The sequence below is a fragment of the Aspergillus candidus genome, assembly GCF_002847045.1.
Source record: "Aspergillus candidus strain CBS 102.13 unplaced genomic scaffold BDW47scaffold_8, whole genome shotgun sequence".
Classification (NCBI taxonomy): domain Eukaryota; kingdom Fungi; phylum Ascomycota; class Eurotiomycetes; order Eurotiales; family Aspergillaceae; genus Aspergillus; species Aspergillus candidus.
Window position 1 is genome coordinate 209,494 of NW_020194013.1, and position 17,510 is coordinate 227,003.

General features: G+C 51.4%; 5 protein-coding genes across 5 annotated transcripts; 3 read left to right on the plus strand and 2 right to left on the minus strand.

Annotated features, from left to right (window-relative positions):
* Positions 1 to 4,145: 4,145 nt before the first annotated feature.
* BDW47DRAFT_134823 (P-loop containing nucleoside triphosphate hydrolase protein) lies at positions 4,146 to 9,461 on the plus strand (the record flags this gene model as incomplete). The annotated part of the gene is made up of 15 exons (XM_024818178.1): positions 4,146 to 4,388; positions 4,446 to 4,968; positions 5,033 to 5,262; positions 5,327 to 5,603; positions 5,655 to 5,888; positions 5,944 to 6,635; positions 6,688 to 6,850; positions 6,913 to 7,272; positions 7,335 to 7,458; positions 7,617 to 7,691; positions 7,755 to 7,819; positions 7,892 to 8,510; positions 8,588 to 8,671; positions 8,734 to 9,114; positions 9,229 to 9,461. 15 exons carry the CDS (start codon positions 4,146 to 4,148, stop codon positions 9,449 to 9,451), a joined length of 4,293 nt encoding a protein of 1,430 aa, XP_024674486.1. The 3' UTR covers positions 9,452 to 9,461.
* Positions 9,462 to 9,732: 271 nt separating this feature from the next.
* erg6 (sterol 24-C-methyltransferase) lies at positions 9,733 to 11,615 on the minus strand. Its single transcript, XM_024811604.1, has 3 exons — positions 11,199 to 11,615; positions 11,099 to 11,133; positions 9,733 to 11,030 (listed from the first exon to the last, which is right to left on the minus strand). Exons 1-3 carry the CDS (start codon positions 11,400 to 11,402, stop codon positions 10,136 to 10,138), a joined length of 1,134 nt encoding a protein of 377 aa, XP_024674487.1. The 5' UTR covers positions 11,403 to 11,615; the 3' UTR covers positions 9,733 to 10,135.
* A 907-nt stretch (positions 11,616 to 12,522) lies between these two features.
* slt11 (Pre-mRNA-splicing factor ECM2) lies at positions 12,523 to 14,068 on the plus strand. Its single transcript, XM_024820110.1, has 2 exons — positions 12,523 to 12,798; positions 12,874 to 14,068. The coding sequence occupies exons 1-2, from the start codon at positions 12,658 to 12,660 to the stop codon at positions 13,894 to 13,896; spliced, it is 1,164 nt and encodes a 387-aa protein (XP_024674488.1). The 5' UTR covers positions 12,523 to 12,657; the 3' UTR covers positions 13,897 to 14,068.
* An 87-nt stretch (positions 14,069 to 14,155) lies between these two features.
* Positions 14,156 to 14,628, minus strand: BDW47DRAFT_123495 (LYR motif-containing protein; the record flags this gene model as incomplete). The annotated part of the gene is made up of 3 exons (XM_024816065.1): positions 14,156 to 14,250; positions 14,318 to 14,494; positions 14,556 to 14,628. The coding sequence occupies 3 exons, from the start codon at positions 14,626 to 14,628 to the stop codon at positions 14,156 to 14,158; spliced, it is 345 nt and encodes a 114-aa protein (XP_024674489.1).
* A 256-nt stretch (positions 14,629 to 14,884) lies between these two features.
* On the plus strand, positions 14,885 to 16,542 carry BDW47DRAFT_88282 (putative ribosome associated DnaJ chaperone Zuotin). The gene is made up of 3 exons (XM_024820111.1): positions 14,885 to 15,098; positions 15,163 to 15,303; positions 15,357 to 16,542. The coding sequence occupies exons 1-3, from the start codon at positions 14,946 to 14,948 to the stop codon at positions 16,401 to 16,403; spliced, it is 1,341 nt and encodes a 446-aa protein (XP_024674490.1). The 5' UTR covers positions 14,885 to 14,945; the 3' UTR covers positions 16,404 to 16,542.
* The last annotated feature ends 968 nt before the right edge of the window (positions 16,543 to 17,510 follow it).

A 17,510-nucleotide genomic window follows, 5' to 3' on the forward strand; every position in this document is an offset into this window, starting at 1 on the left:
TCAGGTCATATTTGGGCATTCATATGATAAATGTGAGCTCAGCATATCTGACATGTTGTCAGGAGAATCACCAGGATGTATCACAGGAAGAGGTCATATTATCCCGGAAGATACTACTTTCAATAAAAGTATTTTCTTGTATGTATCAGTTGCATAGATCAATAGTTGATCTAACAATGACAGCCCGGTACTACACTGGTTTCATTGAGTCTAATCTAGGTCTCTATCATCTTTGCGGGCATTTTGGTCACATTGGGGTCACTGTTATGCTTCTTCCACTGGATTGTTTATTGTTTGTTGCTACCGTGGAAACAAAACTTCTATAGAGATTCTAACGGCCAGTTCCCTTTTGACCATTTCTTTTTTTTACCTATTTTTCTTATTGACATGCCCAAATAGACTATGTCTTCTATTGGTAGAGCCGCGTTGCTGGTTCTGTGCCATGGACTGGGCCTACTCTCACTGTTTCTCTTTGCTTCAGGCTTCTTTCAGCCAAAACCACTTCTCTCCGAGCTTCTAGAAAATGAGCCTCCACATGTTGATTACCGCAATCTCTCCGGAACTGCTCCATTTGACAAGATTGTTTTCATGGTGGTGGATGCTCTTCGAAGGTAAGTAGTACATCTCTCCCGGTGCTATCCTTATGCCCCAACTGACAGAAAAGGGCAGTGATTTCGTATACTCGGAAAGATCTGGGTTCAATTTCACACGGAGGTAGACACTCAGCCATGCCAATATAAACTGACACGAGTAGCTGATACAGACCAAGTCTGATACAATCCGGTGCAGCATTTCCTTATACGATTCAGGCGACAGTTCCCACGCTCACAAGGTCTTGCATCCAGTCCATGACTGTGGGCGCTAGCCCGTCGTACGCAGAGGTCTTTCTCAATTTCCAAGACTCGTCAGGCGGTGCTGCCATTCCTCGAGGGCAAGCGTGGCTGGATCACCTCAAGGCTGAACTCCGGGGAAACTTGACCTTTGCCGGCGATAACACTTGGTTGGATCTCTTTCCCGAGACCTTTGATCGAAGTCAGGGCTACAATGTGAATTTTGCCCCGGTATGACGAACGCTTGATCTACAGTATTGCCGCCAGGGCTGACCTTTTTCTTTTTTTTTTTTTCAGGACTTCACGTTCATCGATCGTGCTGTGGGTGCTTATATCGATGAAGAATTACCGAACGATGACTGGAGTACAATGGTGGTCCACTTCCCAGGAATTGACCATGTCGGTCATATGGACGGGGCCGATAGTCCACATATGCACCAAAAACAAGGTGAGATGGATGAAGTGGTTAAAAATATTTACAATTCAATGACAACGAGCCCACACTTGAGTTCGACGCTGTTTGTCCTTCTTGGTGACCATGGAATGAATGACCAAGGAGAGCATGGAGGAAACTCTGCCGGCGAGACATCTGCAGCCTTGTTGTTTTTGTCGCCCAGACTGCAAGGCCTTTTGAGAGGTCCCCATGCATATATCCCTCCCAATCGCGGCGAAGGCCGTTTTCAATATTACAACTCTGTTTCCCAGTTGGACATTGTTCCTACTATATCGGGCCTTCTCGGTCTTCCAATGCCGCGCGACAATCTTGGAGCTTTTATACCCGACTTTCTTCCTCTCTGGGAGACGACAGAAAAGCAATTATGGTTGCTCTGGCAGAATGGGGCTCAGCTTGGTATGTCGATTGACGCATCTAATCTGACTGATTCTTTATCGCTCCTTTCAACGGTAACTTTCCTCTGGTAATGCCATATAGAGCCCAATGCATAGATTGATAATATATTTCCAGGCTTCCAAAACTGCTCAGGAACTTGTGAATAACGCTGCGCTTAACAGTCGCAGCAGAGTCCTTCTCTATCTAGGTGTCGCAGGCGCAGTCGCAACAACTCTGGTCGCCCTATGGGCCTGCCATAGATACACACAATTTGATAAAGGTTGTGTAAGGGTTATCGTTGCAATTAACATGTCATATATCTTCACCATGATCTTCCCCTGGGGCGCTGCGAGGGAGCCTGAGTTTTGGGCACTGACGGCGTTCGTTTGGCTAGCATACCTTCTTCTCACCAGAACCCGTCTCACGGCAAATGGATTAACAACCCATGTCTTACAGGCCCTGGCGCTCCAAATTATAACCTATCTGTGGAGGGAATATATTACAACGGACCATACATTCAATTCGATAGATAAAACCTTTGTCATATGGGCCCTCTGTTCAACCACTTATGTTACGACGAGTGCCCAGTCGGTCAAAACCCTTGCGCGACTTATGCACCATAGTCCCTTCTATATTCTGGCTGCTGGGGTAGGAGCATTGAGTCTATCGCTGGTTTCTTTCGTTCTGAAAGTGGTATCTACCGCCCATTACATGCCAGGGCAGGTACCGTTCGTCTCGGAAAGAACCATCTCGGCACTGCAGCAAATAGATCAGGTCCTTCTAGCGCAAACGTTCTTCCTAGGACTGGTAGCCGCATTTGCCTTGCTATGTTTTTCTTCTCGGTTTGAAGAGAAGCATCAGTCCAGCGCCGGTATGATGAACGCTCCTCGTCTATATAACGAGCTGTTGATTAACAAACGTACAGACATAACGTCCGTGGTGCTGGAAATCCTCAACCTCTTTTTAATCAGCATGTCGAGAGTGTCAGATATTCCGCTTTTCCTTGTTTACCGTTTTCAATTGAGCCTGTTGGGTAAGAGACTATATCACACTCGGGAAGGTCTTGCCCAGGCTAACCGAGTCACAGTATCTTCCCTTCAATTGACCCCATTTGAAACCGGCGCAACCGCCATAATCCTGGGTGAATGCTCTCTATACGCCACGGGACGTCGTCGCAACATCGAATCTCTAGACATCAGCAATGCCTTCCATGGACTGCATCGTTACTCAGCCATTATTGTTCCGATACAGACCCTGGTGAGCAACCTGAGCGGGCCTCTATGGTGGGCCTGGAACGCCAGGCGATTGCTGCAAGGCAATCCCAGGGCAGGATCATCCAAAGAGTTTTTAAAATGGATTCCAGGAGCTTTGATATATGCAACACAGTCACTGTTTATGGGTTTTGGACTGTGTGCGTTAATGGCGCATTGCTTGTCAATGCTAATGGTTGGAAATCCGGCTTTGCTTTGGTCTATGGCTGCACCACGTTTTGCATCTGCTCTCATCACGGTTCCCGTTTCTTCTCTAGCAATCAGCATTCTCTGTCTTGCTTTGAGCTGGGCTCGTCAGTGGTCTACCACATAGCTATCTTTTTTGCCGGAATTGGGGGTGTCATGGAGGCCGAATGATATACAGAGGGACTCTAGACGAAGGCTGGTTCTTTTGTTTTCGGTGTAATACTATGAATTAGATATTACCATCATATCCAACCTGGAAAACACATTTTAGACACGGCCAGAAGTGAGAAACCGGTCGGTCAGGTGAGCCTATCACCTACGTCAATCACTTGATCAACGTCTTCAACTTCCACCATATTGTCAACATCTTCCATCATCTTCTCTTCTATCAACCCGTCATAGAATTAAGCAACTCTTTATCTATCCAACTCTCTTTTCTACATTTGAGATACACTTATAGGACAGCGTCCACTAGGAAAACCCTGGTTTTTTGATCGGCTCAACGACAGGCACTTGCGATGACAGCTGCCAGACATCAGAGTCGAGCCATGCAATGCACGACCCGTCCTTATTTCACGCCAGGACTTTCCGGATTTGTGACAGCTTTCACTCGTATATATTGAATTATGGAGGTCACTATATTCCTACAGCTCACGCAAGGGGTCTTTAGAGCCTACACAGCTGATCCTGCGACATGCACGCCTTTGTGACATATCTACTTGCCAACCAGATAATTCGAGGAACCGAAACCTACCAGTTATTGTAATTCTCTTTTTGGCAATTCTTTCATGTGCTTGATGCTCTCATTCTGTATGATTTTATCCTGGATTTTAAGGGGGGCAGTTTGGACGATAACGCGTAACACTTGGGCTCCCTGTGGCACATTCAGAGAATACTCAGATCCGAGGAAGATGGAACAGAATTAACCCGCAAAGCTGAGAATAGCCTGGACAATAAACGATCCCAGTTGCTACTGATATACCCTTTCAACCGTTACTAATTGAGAAATCGTTCATATGAAAGGGAACCATGACTCAACCAATGGCCCTCAGGGCTACATCGTCAACGTGCTCGATAAAAGACCATAACCAATTTGGGCCGATCGTGAATCAAGATTGTTACAATGGCCTTGATTTCACTCTCTTGTTCGAAGAGGTCTTTTACTCCATCGTACCCTCTACCATCAGTATCGTTTGGGTAGTGGTGCGAATGTCCCAGCTACGACACGAAAAGATCATGGTGACGCGGCGGTGGCTATACTGGTGCAAGATGGTAGGTTACGATGTTAGTAACAAACTCATATGTGTAAAAGCTTATGACAATGTCTAGACAGCATATTCAGCACAAATAATAGCCCTAATCGTCCAGTTGGTGCTATACGCCTCCAGCCCGCAGACATACTTGTCTTCTGCGGCCGCCATTCTATCGACCATAGCCACCATCGCCCTCGCCATTGGGTCGCATATAGAGCACCGGCGCTCTTTGCGCCCCTCAACAGTGCTCGTGCTGTACCCTCTCATCATGATCCTCTTCGATGTTGTGCACATACGGACGCTGTGGTCTGTTGATGGACTAAATCGCGTCGCAAATGTCTGTCTTACGGGGTTGGGGATCAAGTCTGTCCTTCTGGTATTTGAATCGTTTCCTAAGACGCGCTTCATGCATCCAGAATCCAGTATTCGTAGCCCCGAAGAGGTAGGAGGTCCAGTAGGCAGAGGCCTTCTCTGGTGGCTCAATCCCCTCTTTGTTCTAGGGATGGGAAAAAGGCTTACGCTTCATGACCTGTTTTCGTTGGAACCTACGATGATTCCTACCACCAAAAAGCACCATCTTGCAGTGCTATGGGAGCAAAGTATGTCACTATTCAAAGAGCTTCAGGTCTGACTGGAACACTAACCGTAAATGGATTGATATAGCCAAAGAAAAGACCAAGCCCCACACATTGCTCTATCTGGCTATTCGGGCTTTCTATTGGGAGATACTAGCCTGTGTCATCCCTCGACTATCATACGTTGGACTTGTAATTTCACAGCCGTACCTTATTCGCAGAGCAGTCAAGTTATTCGCCCTCCCTCATAGCGACAATGCGCGCGGTCGTGGAATCCTTCTTATTGCAGCGTTTGCTCTGGTGTATGGTGGCATGGGGGTAGGTATGTTCTTGCAGATAATGAACGAGGTGGTCACTAACAGTTGGTATTTTGATACAATAGATAACACTGGCTCTATCAAAGCACAAAGCCGTCCGGCTCATCGCAATGATGCGAAGTGCTTTGATAACAATGATATACGATCAATCATTGCGCCTACCGGCATCGCAAGACCAAGACCGCGTAATCACTGCCATCAGTACAGACATCGAACGGATTTGTCTTGGTCTCCAGGCATATTACGAATGCTGGGCAGCGCCAATTGAACTGGGGCTTTTTTTTTGGTTCATTTATAGAGAGCTCTATGAGACCAGCATAGCAGCCATGCTTCTCTCTTTGGGTCAGTTCTCCACCCGACGAGGTTAGTGATTGGATATTGACACAACATCAGTGGCTGTCGTTGGGGTGGCCCTACTGGCACCCTATGCTATCCAGAAGCAGGCTGCATGGGTCGACGCAATTCAAAGACGGGTATCTATAACAGTAGAGCTCATCAACGGAGCCAAGGGGGTCAAGATGTCAGGGCTCGTCGACCGGCTTCACACAATTCTGACTGCCCTGCGTCTGGACGAGATCTCGGCATCAAAAGATTCTCGTTCATTTTCAATGACTATATTTACACTTGGTAAGAGATTTCCAAGACTATGACCTTGGAAAGCAATGCTCACACGCTCAACCAGGAAGCATGCATTCCATTCTGACACCGACTGTGTCATTTGCAATTTACATGTTTGTGTCGCGCTCTGAAAATGGAGAGATTGGGACCCTCGATAGCCCACGTGCCTTTACCTGCCTAGCTTTGCTTGAGCTCTGTGGCGAATCGCTCTTGGCCTTGCTGCAGAACATCGCCAATGTGGCTTCGGCTGCCGGCTGTATTGGTCACATCCAAGAGCTTCTGTGTGCAAGCGAACATGAAGCCAGCCAAAATCGCCAGCAGCTCTCCTTCCCAGTGGAATCCGAAAACAGTCCACCTCCCTGCGTAGTGGCTGAGGATGTGTCCACGGGGTGGCATGGCCCCATCCTACACAACTTATCATTTAGGATATATCCCTCGTCACTGACAATGCTCATTGGACCCGTAGGTTGTGGGAAGTCCACGTTGCTCCAGGCTATTCTTGGAGAGACGACATACACCACGGGCACGATACTTGTAAATGCCTCTCAGATTGCCTACTGTAGCCAGACACCGTGGCTCGTCAACGACACGATTAGGCAAAACGTTCTGGGGGCTAGCACATTCTGTGCAGACAGATATAAACAGACCATCAGGGCCTGCGGCCTTGAAAAAGATATCGAACTCTTTCCTGATGGCGATGAGACATTCGTTGGGACACAGGGCGTGTCTCTCAGTGGGGGACAAAAGCAGCGTTTAGTGAGATTAATCTACGTCCTACTTGATATATCATTATACTAATATGAATAAGGCGTTAGCGCGTGCAGTCTACGCCAGGACAGACCTAGTTATCCTTGATGATGTCTTAGCTAGTCTTGACCCAGTGACAAAAGAGCATGTTTTCGACGAGTTACTAGGTCCTTGGGGCTTATTTAGGAGGCTCGGAACGACTGTGATCATGACGACAAGCCTGGGTAAGGCACGCATGGATGCAATATATGTATATGCAGATGCGTCTTTGCTAACGGTTTGCCAGAGCATCAACTGCCTCACGCGGATCAAGTCATCGTCCTAGATGGATATGGATCGATCTCAACTCAATATTCTCAGAGATCCGCCTGTACTGACACTCCAGAGTGCAATGAGTGTAATACCCACCTTGAGAGTACAGATGAGAAAAAGACCCCCACCATGGCAGTCCAATGTAAGAGCATCACGTCAAGCGACGACGATGACGAGGTCAGCCTGAATCGCAAAGTCGAGAGTCCAGGCGGGGATGGACCGCAAGCGAGCGACTTTGCGACTTACAGATATTATCTGTCAACAGCTTCCTGGCAGAGATGGTCCATGTTTCTCACTACGCTGGCGGCTGCCATAGCTACCAAGACCTTCATGTGTAAGCGATGCCCTCCAACACCCATGGCCCACTGCTCACTGGGAATTTCCTCAACATATCAGCCACATGGATAAAGTGGTGGGCACATGACAATGACATGGAGCCCAATCGCAACTTGAAGATGCGAGTTGCGGTCGACTGCGCTCTCTGTGGATTATACGCTGGAATGTTCTGTCTCACCCAGTGGTAGGAACTTCCGCGTTGGACAGTACGGGTACGGTGGTGCTCACGGAGACATATAGGGCCATGGTTCACCTCGTCATGTCAAAGACGATGATATCCATGCATCAGAGATTGCTCGCCGCGGTGGTCAAGTAAGACAGGAACCGCCTCACTGGATAAAGTACCGTTGTTGACAGCTTGTATAGGGCACCGATGTCGTTCTTCACAGCCACCGATTCGGGAACTACAATTAACCGGTTCGTGATCCCGTGGTGTGCGTTCGTACTCTCCAGTCGCTCACTACTCACGAGTGCCAATAGCTTCAAACAAGACCTAGAGCTAATCGACTTCGAGCTGCCCCTCGCCGTGTTCGTCGCAAGTGCCGGTAGGTAACTAACTACATCAACTTCCCAAATTTGTACATTCCATCGGCTAATAGCCCCGGGTACTCCAAAAGCCGTGCTCCATTGCATCGCAGGAATAATAGTAATCATTGTCAACGTTCACTACATGGCCGCAATTATCCCCCTAGCGGCGATCATAATCTGGGCCATCCAAACCGTATATCTCCGGACCTCACGCCAACTCCGAATCCTCGACCTGGAAGCAAAAGCCCCGGTACTCAAACACTTCATCGAAACGCTCAACGGACTCGCAACAGTGCGCGCATTTGGCTGGCAGAAACAGTACAGGTGTGCCTTGAACGCCCACCTCACAGCGTCGCAGAAACCGTTTTACCTGCTGCTGTGTGTCCAGGTGTGGCTTGGTCTGGCACTGGATTTTGTCTTGACTGGTTTTATTGTGCTACTTATGGGTATTGGCGTCGGTACTCTTGGCGACCTCCCTGCCGGGGATATGGGTCTCGCTTTGACTAGCACCATTACCATTGGTATCTATGTGAAAACCTTGGTTAGGTTCTGGATGAACCTTGAGACGTCGCTGGGGGCTGTCACCCGGGTCAAGGACTTTGAACAAGGCCTAGCTGGGGAAGATCTATCCGGCGAGAGCGGCATTGTGCCGGTAGGTTGGCCAACGCAAGGCTGTATCCAGTTCAAAGGGGTGACTGCCTCCTATGAGTAAGTCCCCAAACTAAGGAAATGGGGAGTGCTCCCCGGTCATGAAGCATCTAGCTGACTTGTATCATGCACTCAAGAGGTCACTCTAACCCGGCCCTAAAGGACGTCTCATTCACGGCGCGCCCAGGCGAAAAGGTCGCCATATGTGGTCGAACAGGCAGGTAAATTTTCCGAGAGTCCACCAAAAAATCTAATGCACAAGCGACGACTAACCCCCGAATAGCGGGAAAAGCACCTTAATAGCCGCCCTATTCCACATGATCAACCCATTTAACGGTCAAATCCTAGTCGACGGGGTCAACATAGCAACCATCCCCAGACAGAGACTGCGAGAGTCATTGAACGGCCTTCCCCAAGACTCATTCCTGCTCCACGGCTGGACGCTCCATGAAAACATTGACATGTTCGCGACTAGCTCGGACCAGGCGATCGTCGAGGCTTTGAAAGCTGTGGACTTGTGGAGAGTGGTCGAGAATGACTTGAACGGGCTTGACACTATTGTGAGGGAGAGTACCTTTTCGCACGGCCAGAGACAGCTGGCTTGTTTGGCGCGCGCGATGGTGAGGCTTGGCAATGTGCTTGTTTTGGATGAGGCTATGAGCAGGTGAGAGTGATTGTCCCCTAGGCCCAATGCTTGTTTTTCTTTTCTTTTTTTTTTTTTTCAATGCTATATAAGCCCACCCATCAAAACCCATCTAACAACCCTTTCAAACACCAGCATCGACACCAAAACCGAAGCACAAATGAAGCTGGTGATGCAATCCCACTTTCAAAACCACACCATTCTGGCAGTGACGCACCGTCCCTCGACCGTCCTTGACTTCGACCGCGTGCTAGTCATGGAGAGCGGGCGGATCGTCGAGAACGGTGTCCCGCGGGAACTGATCGGACGGCCCAGTAGGTTTTTGGATCTTTACGTTAGTGCGGGGGAGGGAGGGTGAGCTGTGGATTTGGGTCGTTGAGGGTCATGTTAGTACCTAGAGTGCTATATGTATATGTATGTGTAAGGTGGAGTGGTTGGTATTGGAGGATTGGCTGTGGTTATTAGTATGAAAGGAATTTGTTGTTCTATAATCTTAATATTAAATCAAGTAATTACCTACCTTTTTCAACATTGATTCTTTCGATGGGCGGTAGGGGCATATAATCAGCAATTGGGCAATGTGTTTTAATTGTTAGTTAGAGTCAGGGGAAATGTGGCTATAAAATATACAAGAACTCATGAAAGCTTAGACAGGTCGCTTTTTATTCTATTAAGCTAGACATAACTCCATCGACGCATTCTTGGTCATCGTACAGTCCGAAGCGGACATGGGCCCCGTGCATCTCAGCGGTACGCAATTATAATAACAGAAGAGAAGGAGACCAAAGATATAAAACAAATAGAAAAATAGAAAGATACATTAGACACAAGAAAATAAAGAAAAGCAATAGAAGAAAGCGAGAAAGGGTAAAAGTGGAATAAAGGGAATAAGAAAGGCTCGGAGAATCATCAGGATTAAATAGTTAGACCGCCTTCGACAAGGATGCAAACAGAACCACGTGTCTTGTCTCTTTGTTTTTTGGTTTCTTTTTGTATAGCGTTTCGCGTAAGAATCAGAATCCCGTCAAGGAAGCTGACGGGTTTACTCCGGCTTGCGGCCCACCATCAGGTACATGGGGGTGAAGAGCTTCTTCTCACCGCCAGCGACCAGGCAGTCACCGGCCAGGGCCAGACTGTCGGCCGTCTTCTGCGAACCCCGCGGGAAGAGACCGATGGATTCAAAGGCGCCGACGAAGCGGTGAGCGATGCCGCGGCCCCACCAGGTCATCCGGGCGATGGTCAGGAAGTCCCAGGGGGACGACATGTGCCTGAAGGAGCCCGCGAGGGGGAAGTACCAGGGGATCTCGTCGGGTCGGTCGGCCAGATCCTCGTGGTGCTTGAGCTCGAAGCCGGCGTTGCGGATGGCGTCCAGACCCTCGGAGACGCGGACCATGTTGGAGATACCGTCACCCTGCTCGATACCGAGACGGATCTTGCGGTGCTCGGCGTTGTCGTTGTTGTACTCGTCGGTCATCAACCACTCGTAGACGCCGAAGACGCCGCCGGGCTTCAGCACGCGCTGGATCTCCTTGTACACGCCCTCGAGCTCGGGGGCGTGGCAGGTGGCCTCGATGGCGTAGACGGCATCGAAGCTGTTGTCGGGGAAGCTCATCTGCATGAAATCACCCTTGACGAAGCTCAGCTTGTCGCTCAGGCCCTCGCGCTCGGCGTACCGGGTGGCGCGCTGGATCTGGTAGTCATTGTTGTTCAAACCGACGACGTTGGCGTCGGTGAACTTGACGATCTCGCGCGCGGGGCCACCGACACCGCAGCCGACATCCAGCACCCGCATGCCGGGCTTGATGTTGATCTGATGGGCGAGGTAGTGCTCATGGCGGGCAATGGCCTGGAGGAAGGGCTCGCCCTTGGCGAAGCGGCAGAAATGGAACGAGGAGCCCCAGCCGTACTCGTAGAAATCAGTCGCAAGGTTGTAGTAACTGCGGCGCGCACATTAGTATTGGAATGGATTTTTTGTTAACGAGGGACGGAGTGTGTTGCGACATACTGTCTGGTCAGGGTGGCATATTCGGCGCGACGGGCCTAAGATAGCGATCAGTCAGTACCATCCTGCGGTGAGGTTGAGCGACAGATTGCCCAGTACTTACGGCGCGAGTCTCCTCGGTCTCCTCCGCAGCGTCCTTGTTATCCCAGTGCTTGAAATACTCATCGACAGCAGCCTCCTGCGCCGCGGTATCCTTGCCGCGCAGGGCAGCCAACCCACCCTCGGATTGGAAGGACTTTCCGTGCATGGCACGGTTGAAGTCCGCATCGCGCGAGTGGTTCTCCTGTTCGAGAGCCGCGGGAGCCATGATGTGAAGATAGAAAGATGGGGTAGCGGTGAGGAAAAAGGGGGTATCAGTGAGGAGGAAAAAACAAAGTAAGTTTCCGATGTAAAAGAAATTGAGAGAGGAGCAATTGGGATCTCGCCGGGAGAAAGAAGGAGAATTTATAACACAACCTAAAGAAGGGAATTGAGTTTAAAGGGTAAAGGGAGGAGCGAGGTGAAGATGGGGGAAACAGGGAGAGAGACTTTGGGGCAGGGGAGAAAAAGAATGGGGGAGGCAAATACGACGGGAATACGACAAAAGGAGGCGGAAGGGAAAAAAAAGTGCCTGAGTGGGCAGGCTTGCGACTCCCGCCCCGCAGCCAATCACCACCCCAGGAATGGGCCCGCTAACCCCATTCGGTCCGGGGCTAGACCCAAACAGTCCGGGGTAGCCTGGGTGCCTGAACCGTTCATTTTCCACCCGGGGGTTCTAGACGATCAGAGATATCGGACGGACGATTGTAATTAATCTGAGGATATGGAGTAGTGTACGCTGCACACATAGAATAGAGAAACTGAGCAAGAGAAAATCTCTGGAGGTGGCTGGCATGTGACAGACACCATAGATAGTGTCGAGCCCGGGTCTTTGCTAGGGATCCACTTCTCCCGGCTGGGCACGTTGTTATTTGTTGCGGGCATTTCTGTCTGTGGCCCTGGATCTGGTCGACAAAGGAGGTCTCGAGTGAGATGGCCATCCGACTGGTCTCGGGCTGATTACAAGGACGGGATTGGATTCAATGCGACGCATCGAGATGCCGGAGGGGTCCACGGACTCGGCGGGCTGTGTCTGCAAGTACCACTGGTTCGAGATTGCAATGCAGTGGAATCACCACCTCCTTGCACCGGTAATCTCTCATCCGGGGTGGCTCGAATTCGCTCCAGTGGGTGGAGAGGGTGGTGGCTGATGGGTTAATACGGTCAATACGATATGAAGAGAGGGACCGATGGACGTTGGCGTCAGCCAGGCCAACAAGGCCACGAGGCCAACATATCCAATCCAACAACGATAAGATAAGGATAGAAATAAAAATAAATTTAAGACTCTTATCGATAAAACGCAATAGTCACGTGAGAGTTGAGTCAACCCCAGCCACACACGCGCCACACACGCCACCGTTGGCTCGAGCATTATCGATAATCATCAATCTCCGTCAATCCCAGCATCATTTCCAGCATCACTGCCACCTCCACCGGATCTTTGGCTGGGTTTGGATCTATTTTCTGTCCCGCCCGCTACCATGCCTCCCCCTCAGATTAAGCAAGACCTTAATCGGTCCGGCTGGGAAACCACCGACTTTCCCTCCGTCTGCGAAAGCTGTCTCCCCGATAATCCTTACGTGCAGATGCTCAAGGAGGACTACGGCGAAGAATGCAAGATCGTACGTGGCCCACTCTTTCTTTTTTCAAATGCATTCTAGACTCCGACACTTGGCTTCACATACTAATTGACTCAGTGCACCCGTCCGTTCACCGTCTTCCGCTGGAAAGCCGACCGCACCGCCCGCACCAAGCGAACCGGCATCTGCCTGACTTGCGCCCGCTTGAAGAACTGCTGCCAGTGCTGCATGCTCGATCTGTCCTTCGGTCTGCCCATTGTCGTCCGTGATGCCGCCCTCAAGATGGTGGCCCCGGGCCCCGAGAGCACCATCAACCGCGAGTACTATGCCCAAGGCCACGAGAAAGAGATCGAGGAAGGACGCGGTGCCCTCGAAGAATACGAGAAGACGGACGAGAAAGCGCGCGATCTGCTCCGGAGACTCGCCAACAGCCAACCTTACTACCGGAAACCGCGCCAGTTGGAACACAAGCCGACGGAGGAGGAGACCGAGGAGCCGGCGGGCGACGCGCCCGTCGTGCACAGTCGGTACGGCAACGGACCGGGCCCCATCCGGACGAGCGACAGCCGACGGGGAACCGCGTTGCCTGGGCGCGGACGAGGCAACGCACGCGGCGGCGGCCGTGGTGGCCGGCCCTTCCCCGGCACGGCGCAGCTGCCTCCGTCGGCCGAGGATATCCAACCCCCCGCGGACCAGAATATTATCACGCTTTTCGTCACGGGCGTGGAGGACGACTTGCCCGAATATGCCCTACGGGAGTTCTTCACGCAGTTCGGCCAGCTCCGCTCGCTGGTCTGTTCGCATCGCGCCCACTCGGCGTTCGTCAACTATGCCACGCGGGAGGGAGCCGAGGCGGCTGCCCGCCAGTGCCAGGGCAAGGCCGTCATCCACGGCTGTCCGCTACGCATCCGTTGGGGCAAGCCCAAGCCTTTGGACAACCTCGATCGGGAAGAGCGGATCAAGAATGCCCGCGAGGGTCGAACCGCGGTGCCCAACGCCCGGGGAGGGGGGCATGCTGCGAATAAATCGATCACGGCCGCAGGCGAGGACGCCAACAAGCAGGAGAAGCCGCGTGCTGCCGTCGTGGCACCGCCCCCGGGGAGCGGACAGGTCACCTATTCCAGCATGTATGGGGACTAGAGAGTACATTTATCGGTTGCTACAGGGATCAATCGGAAATTGGGAGGGTCCAGGTGTATGTTCGAAGCGGGCGTTGTCTGTTTATAATATGTTCACATATGTTTTATTTTTCCCTCTTTTCTTTCCTTTTCTTTTTCCATCACATCCAAAAAATACCCCCCACGATGACGCCAAAGGAGAGAGACCAAAAACGTTGGGTATAACTAGTATAATACAATGCGCACAAAGCATGACTTTCACAGCGTAAGCAAGTTTCGTATTATGACGAGCACGCCTTGTCAACCTTGACGCTCTTTCCCCCGATCTTGATCGAGTCGTTATCGCCGCGCTCGATATCCTCGTGGATGCGAAGTTCTAGCCATTCCCCGCCACCATTAGCATCATTGCGTAGTCTGCAACTCATCAGAAAGACACCACTTACGCCATTTGGCGTCTTCATTGCCGTCTTCCCTCACCCCCTGGACGAGGTTGTGTTTCAAGATGTCCGCCACTTCCAGGGCATGGTTGATCTGCATAGGCGTGTCGATGCCTACCCGCGGATGACTGTCAAACTGCTGACGGGCCTCTTTACGAGCGCCGATCATCACACGGACATCCTCTGCAGCGAGACTGTATTAGTACCTTCCTGTCATCCGAAAGACCATGGTCGGAGTACAAACCGCGGAAAGCAACGCGGGTGCTGCGAAGGAGCTGGCGATAGGCACTCCGCGCGGAAGGAACAGCAGAAGCCATGTCTTGATAGGGTGAGAGTAGTCGAGGGGATTAAGAGAAGAAATGGATCAAACGTCAAGGATAATCGTCAATTATGGAGAGGAATCCAATCGAACGATGGGCGAAATATTTGGTTTCCAGCGCCACTTGATGACCTCCGAGACCTCCCGTCTCCCATTGGTCCTCGTGAGGGCGGCAGCCCGGGGCAGAAAACACCGCCCGAAAATGACTTTTTCAACTTTTCACGCTTTTTTTTCTTACTTTTTTACTTCCGACTTCTTCATCCCCCCACCTCATCTCGAAGCACACCTCTGTCCTTTGGCTTCGACACCACCACCATGTCTACCCCCCAGGTCGTGAATGTGACCTTGCCCGCCCTGCCTCAGGGATGGAGTGCCGATAAGGACTTCAAGGCCGTTGGCACTCTGTCCGCCGGCACCCAGCGGACCGTAGAGCCCGTTGGGCCTCACTTCCTGGCCCATGCCCGCAGAGTATGTCTATCTTACATTACAAAATAAGGCATTAGATTTCGGGAAGATACTGACAACCGCATAGAAGCGTCATCACCGCACTTTCTCCGAGGATGAGCGCATCCAGGCCCAGCACACCGTCAAGAAGACGGAGCAGGAGGAGGACGACGACATCTCTGAAAATGAAGACCCCATGATGCTGTCCCGGGACGCTAAGGACTGGAAGGTTTGTCAATCTGGCTACCATCCCATCAAAGCAATTTACTCACCCACTTCTAGAGCCAAGACCACTATGCCGTGCTCGGTCTGAGCAAGCACCGCTGGCGCGCCACCCCCGATCAGATCAAGCGGGCCCACCGCAAGAAGGTCCTGCGTCACCATCCCGACAAGAAGGCCGCCATGGGCGACCGTGACGAGAACGACAGCTTCTTCAAGTGCATCCAGATCGCCGCCGAGCTGCTGCAGGACCCCGTGCGCCGCCGCCAGTTCGACTCCGTGGACGAGGCCTGCGAGGTGGACCCGCCCAGCAAGAAGGAGGTGCAGAAGGGCAACTTCTTCAAGCTGTGGCGTCCCGTGCTCCAGGCCGAGAGCCGCTTCTCCCGCGTGCAGCCCGTGCCCGAGCTGGGCGACGAGAACTCCACCCAGGAGCACGTCGAGAACTTCTACAACTTCTGGTACAACTTCGACAGCTGGCGGACGTTCGAGTACCTGGACGAGGATGTCCCCGATGACAACGAGAACCGCGACCAGAAGCGCCACGTCGAGAAGAAGAACGCCAACGCCCGCCGCAAGAGAAAGACCGAGGACATCACCCGTCTGCGCCACATGGTCGACGACCTGGCCGGCATGGACGAGCGCATCAAGAACTTCCGCAAGGCCGCCCGCGCTGGCAAGGACAAGAAGCGTCTCGAGAAGGAGGCCGAGGCCAAGCGTCTGGCCGAGGAGAAGGAGCGCGCCCGCGTCGAGGAGGAGGAGCGCAAGAAGGCCGCCGAGGAGGCCGCCAAGGCCGACCGCGAGAAGAACAAGAAGGCCAAGGAGGCCGCTAAGAACGCGTCCAAGAAGAACAAGCGTGTGCTCAAGGCCTCCGTCAAGGATACCAACTACTTCGCCGAGTCCGGCGCCCCCTCCGCCGCTGAGGTCGATTCCGTGCTCACCGACGTCGATCTCATCATCAGCAAAATCGACGCTGAGGAGCTGGCTGGTCTGGCCGAGCGTCTGACTGCCGCGGGCAAGGATGTCGCTGCCGTCAAGAACGTCTACGCCGAGGAGTCCAAGCGCCTGGTTGGTGCTGGCAAGCTCAAGGAGGGCGAGACCAAGACTTTTTAAGTCTTTTCTTTCTGTTTTGACGGTTCGATGAGCCATGCTTGTCATGGACTGAAAAGCTTGATGGTTAAAACATGACGTATATCTGCAGCCTAGATCGATAGATTTCTTGCTACATAATGGAGCCAACGACTTATTGTTATCTATGTACCTTTTTAAACCCCATACACTAGGAACGTATGCCAGTCATGTCACCACCTAGATTACCAATCCTAGATCATCATACCCAACAACCCAAGAAATCACCGCCTGCCATTCCAAAGACTAGATCGACCCCATGCAGCAAACCAAGTAAACAACCAAACCACATACTCAACAGCAATCCATAAAGAGCGCACCACACCCCATTACCTCACTCATGAATGACGTAACACCAGTCCAATAGATTATCAACAGAAGCAGTTGCTTGAGTGAGTGACTTCCGTCAGCAGCTTGATTAAAATCGGTGATAGCTTCACGCCTTGTAAGTACCCCATTAAACACCCTACCCATTACATGATATCTACCATTCTTCTCTCAGAGAGAGAGGGATATGATTCGATAGAGATACAGTGCAGTGCGGTCATCTACCTAGCTACCTGAGTTGTGGAATTAACGGTACTTAGTTCCCCACGGGAAATGACCGCATGCTTGCTCGGGTCAGGTCAGACAGGGTGTACATACGTCGTTATTTGCGGCTATGATGTCGAGCTGGGTATCCATTCATCTGCTTGGGTCTGTGGTTTGTGAATGGCCTAACCCGTGGTCTGATAGGACTGATGGAGGAAGACGGTTTTGTTGAGATTATGATGTCTATGTGGCGGTGGATATAGATGGATGGATGTCGTCATTGGTATATATCTACATTTCAACATACATACTTCCCTACCTATCTACTATTCATCTATTATAGACTACACCAACCAAGATAACCCTACAAAGCCATCCTAACTAACAACCATGACAAACTCACCCTACAAATCCAACGAACGCCACCCCATAAACTGGATAATCCACACCTCCAGCAGAGTCATAGCATACCATCCCGAGACAGCAGCAACAAGCACAGGCAGGATCACCCTATCCGGGCTCGTCTCCCTGTCTCGACTAATAGCACAGCACGTCCGGCGG

Bases quoted from the DNA above. Each gene is read 5' to 3' on its own strand.
- BDW47DRAFT_88282 (XM_024820111.1), top strand. From the start codon at position 14,946: ATGTCTACCCCCCAGGTCGTGAATGTGACCTTGCCCGCCCTGCCTCAG. The intron at 15,099-15,162 runs GTATGTCTATCT...ACAACCGCATAG, and splicing joins TCCTGGCCCATGCCCGCAGA to AAGCGTCATCACCGCACTTT. The intron at 15,304-15,356 runs GTTTGTCAATCT...ACCCACTTCTAG, and splicing joins GGGACGCTAAGGACTGGAAG to AGCCAAGACCACTATGCCGT.
- erg6 (XM_024811604.1), bottom strand. From the start codon at position 11,402: ATGGCTCCCGCGGCTCTCGAACAGGAGAACCACTCGCGCGATGCGGAC. The intron at 11,134-11,198 runs GTAAGTACTGGG...TCGCTATCTTAG, and splicing joins AGACCGAGGAGACTCGCGCC to GCCCGTCGCGCCGAATATGC. The intron at 11,031-11,098 runs GTATGTCGCAAC...TGCGCGCCGCAG, and splicing joins TATGCCACCCTGACCAGACA to TTACTACAACCTTGCGACTG.
- slt11 (XM_024820110.1), top strand. From the start codon at position 12,658: ATGCCTCCCCCTCAGATTAAGCAAGACCTTAATCGGTCCGGCTGGGAA. The intron at 12,799-12,873 runs GTACGTGGCCCA...TAATTGACTCAG, and splicing joins ACGGCGAAGAATGCAAGATC to TGCACCCGTCCGTTCACCGT.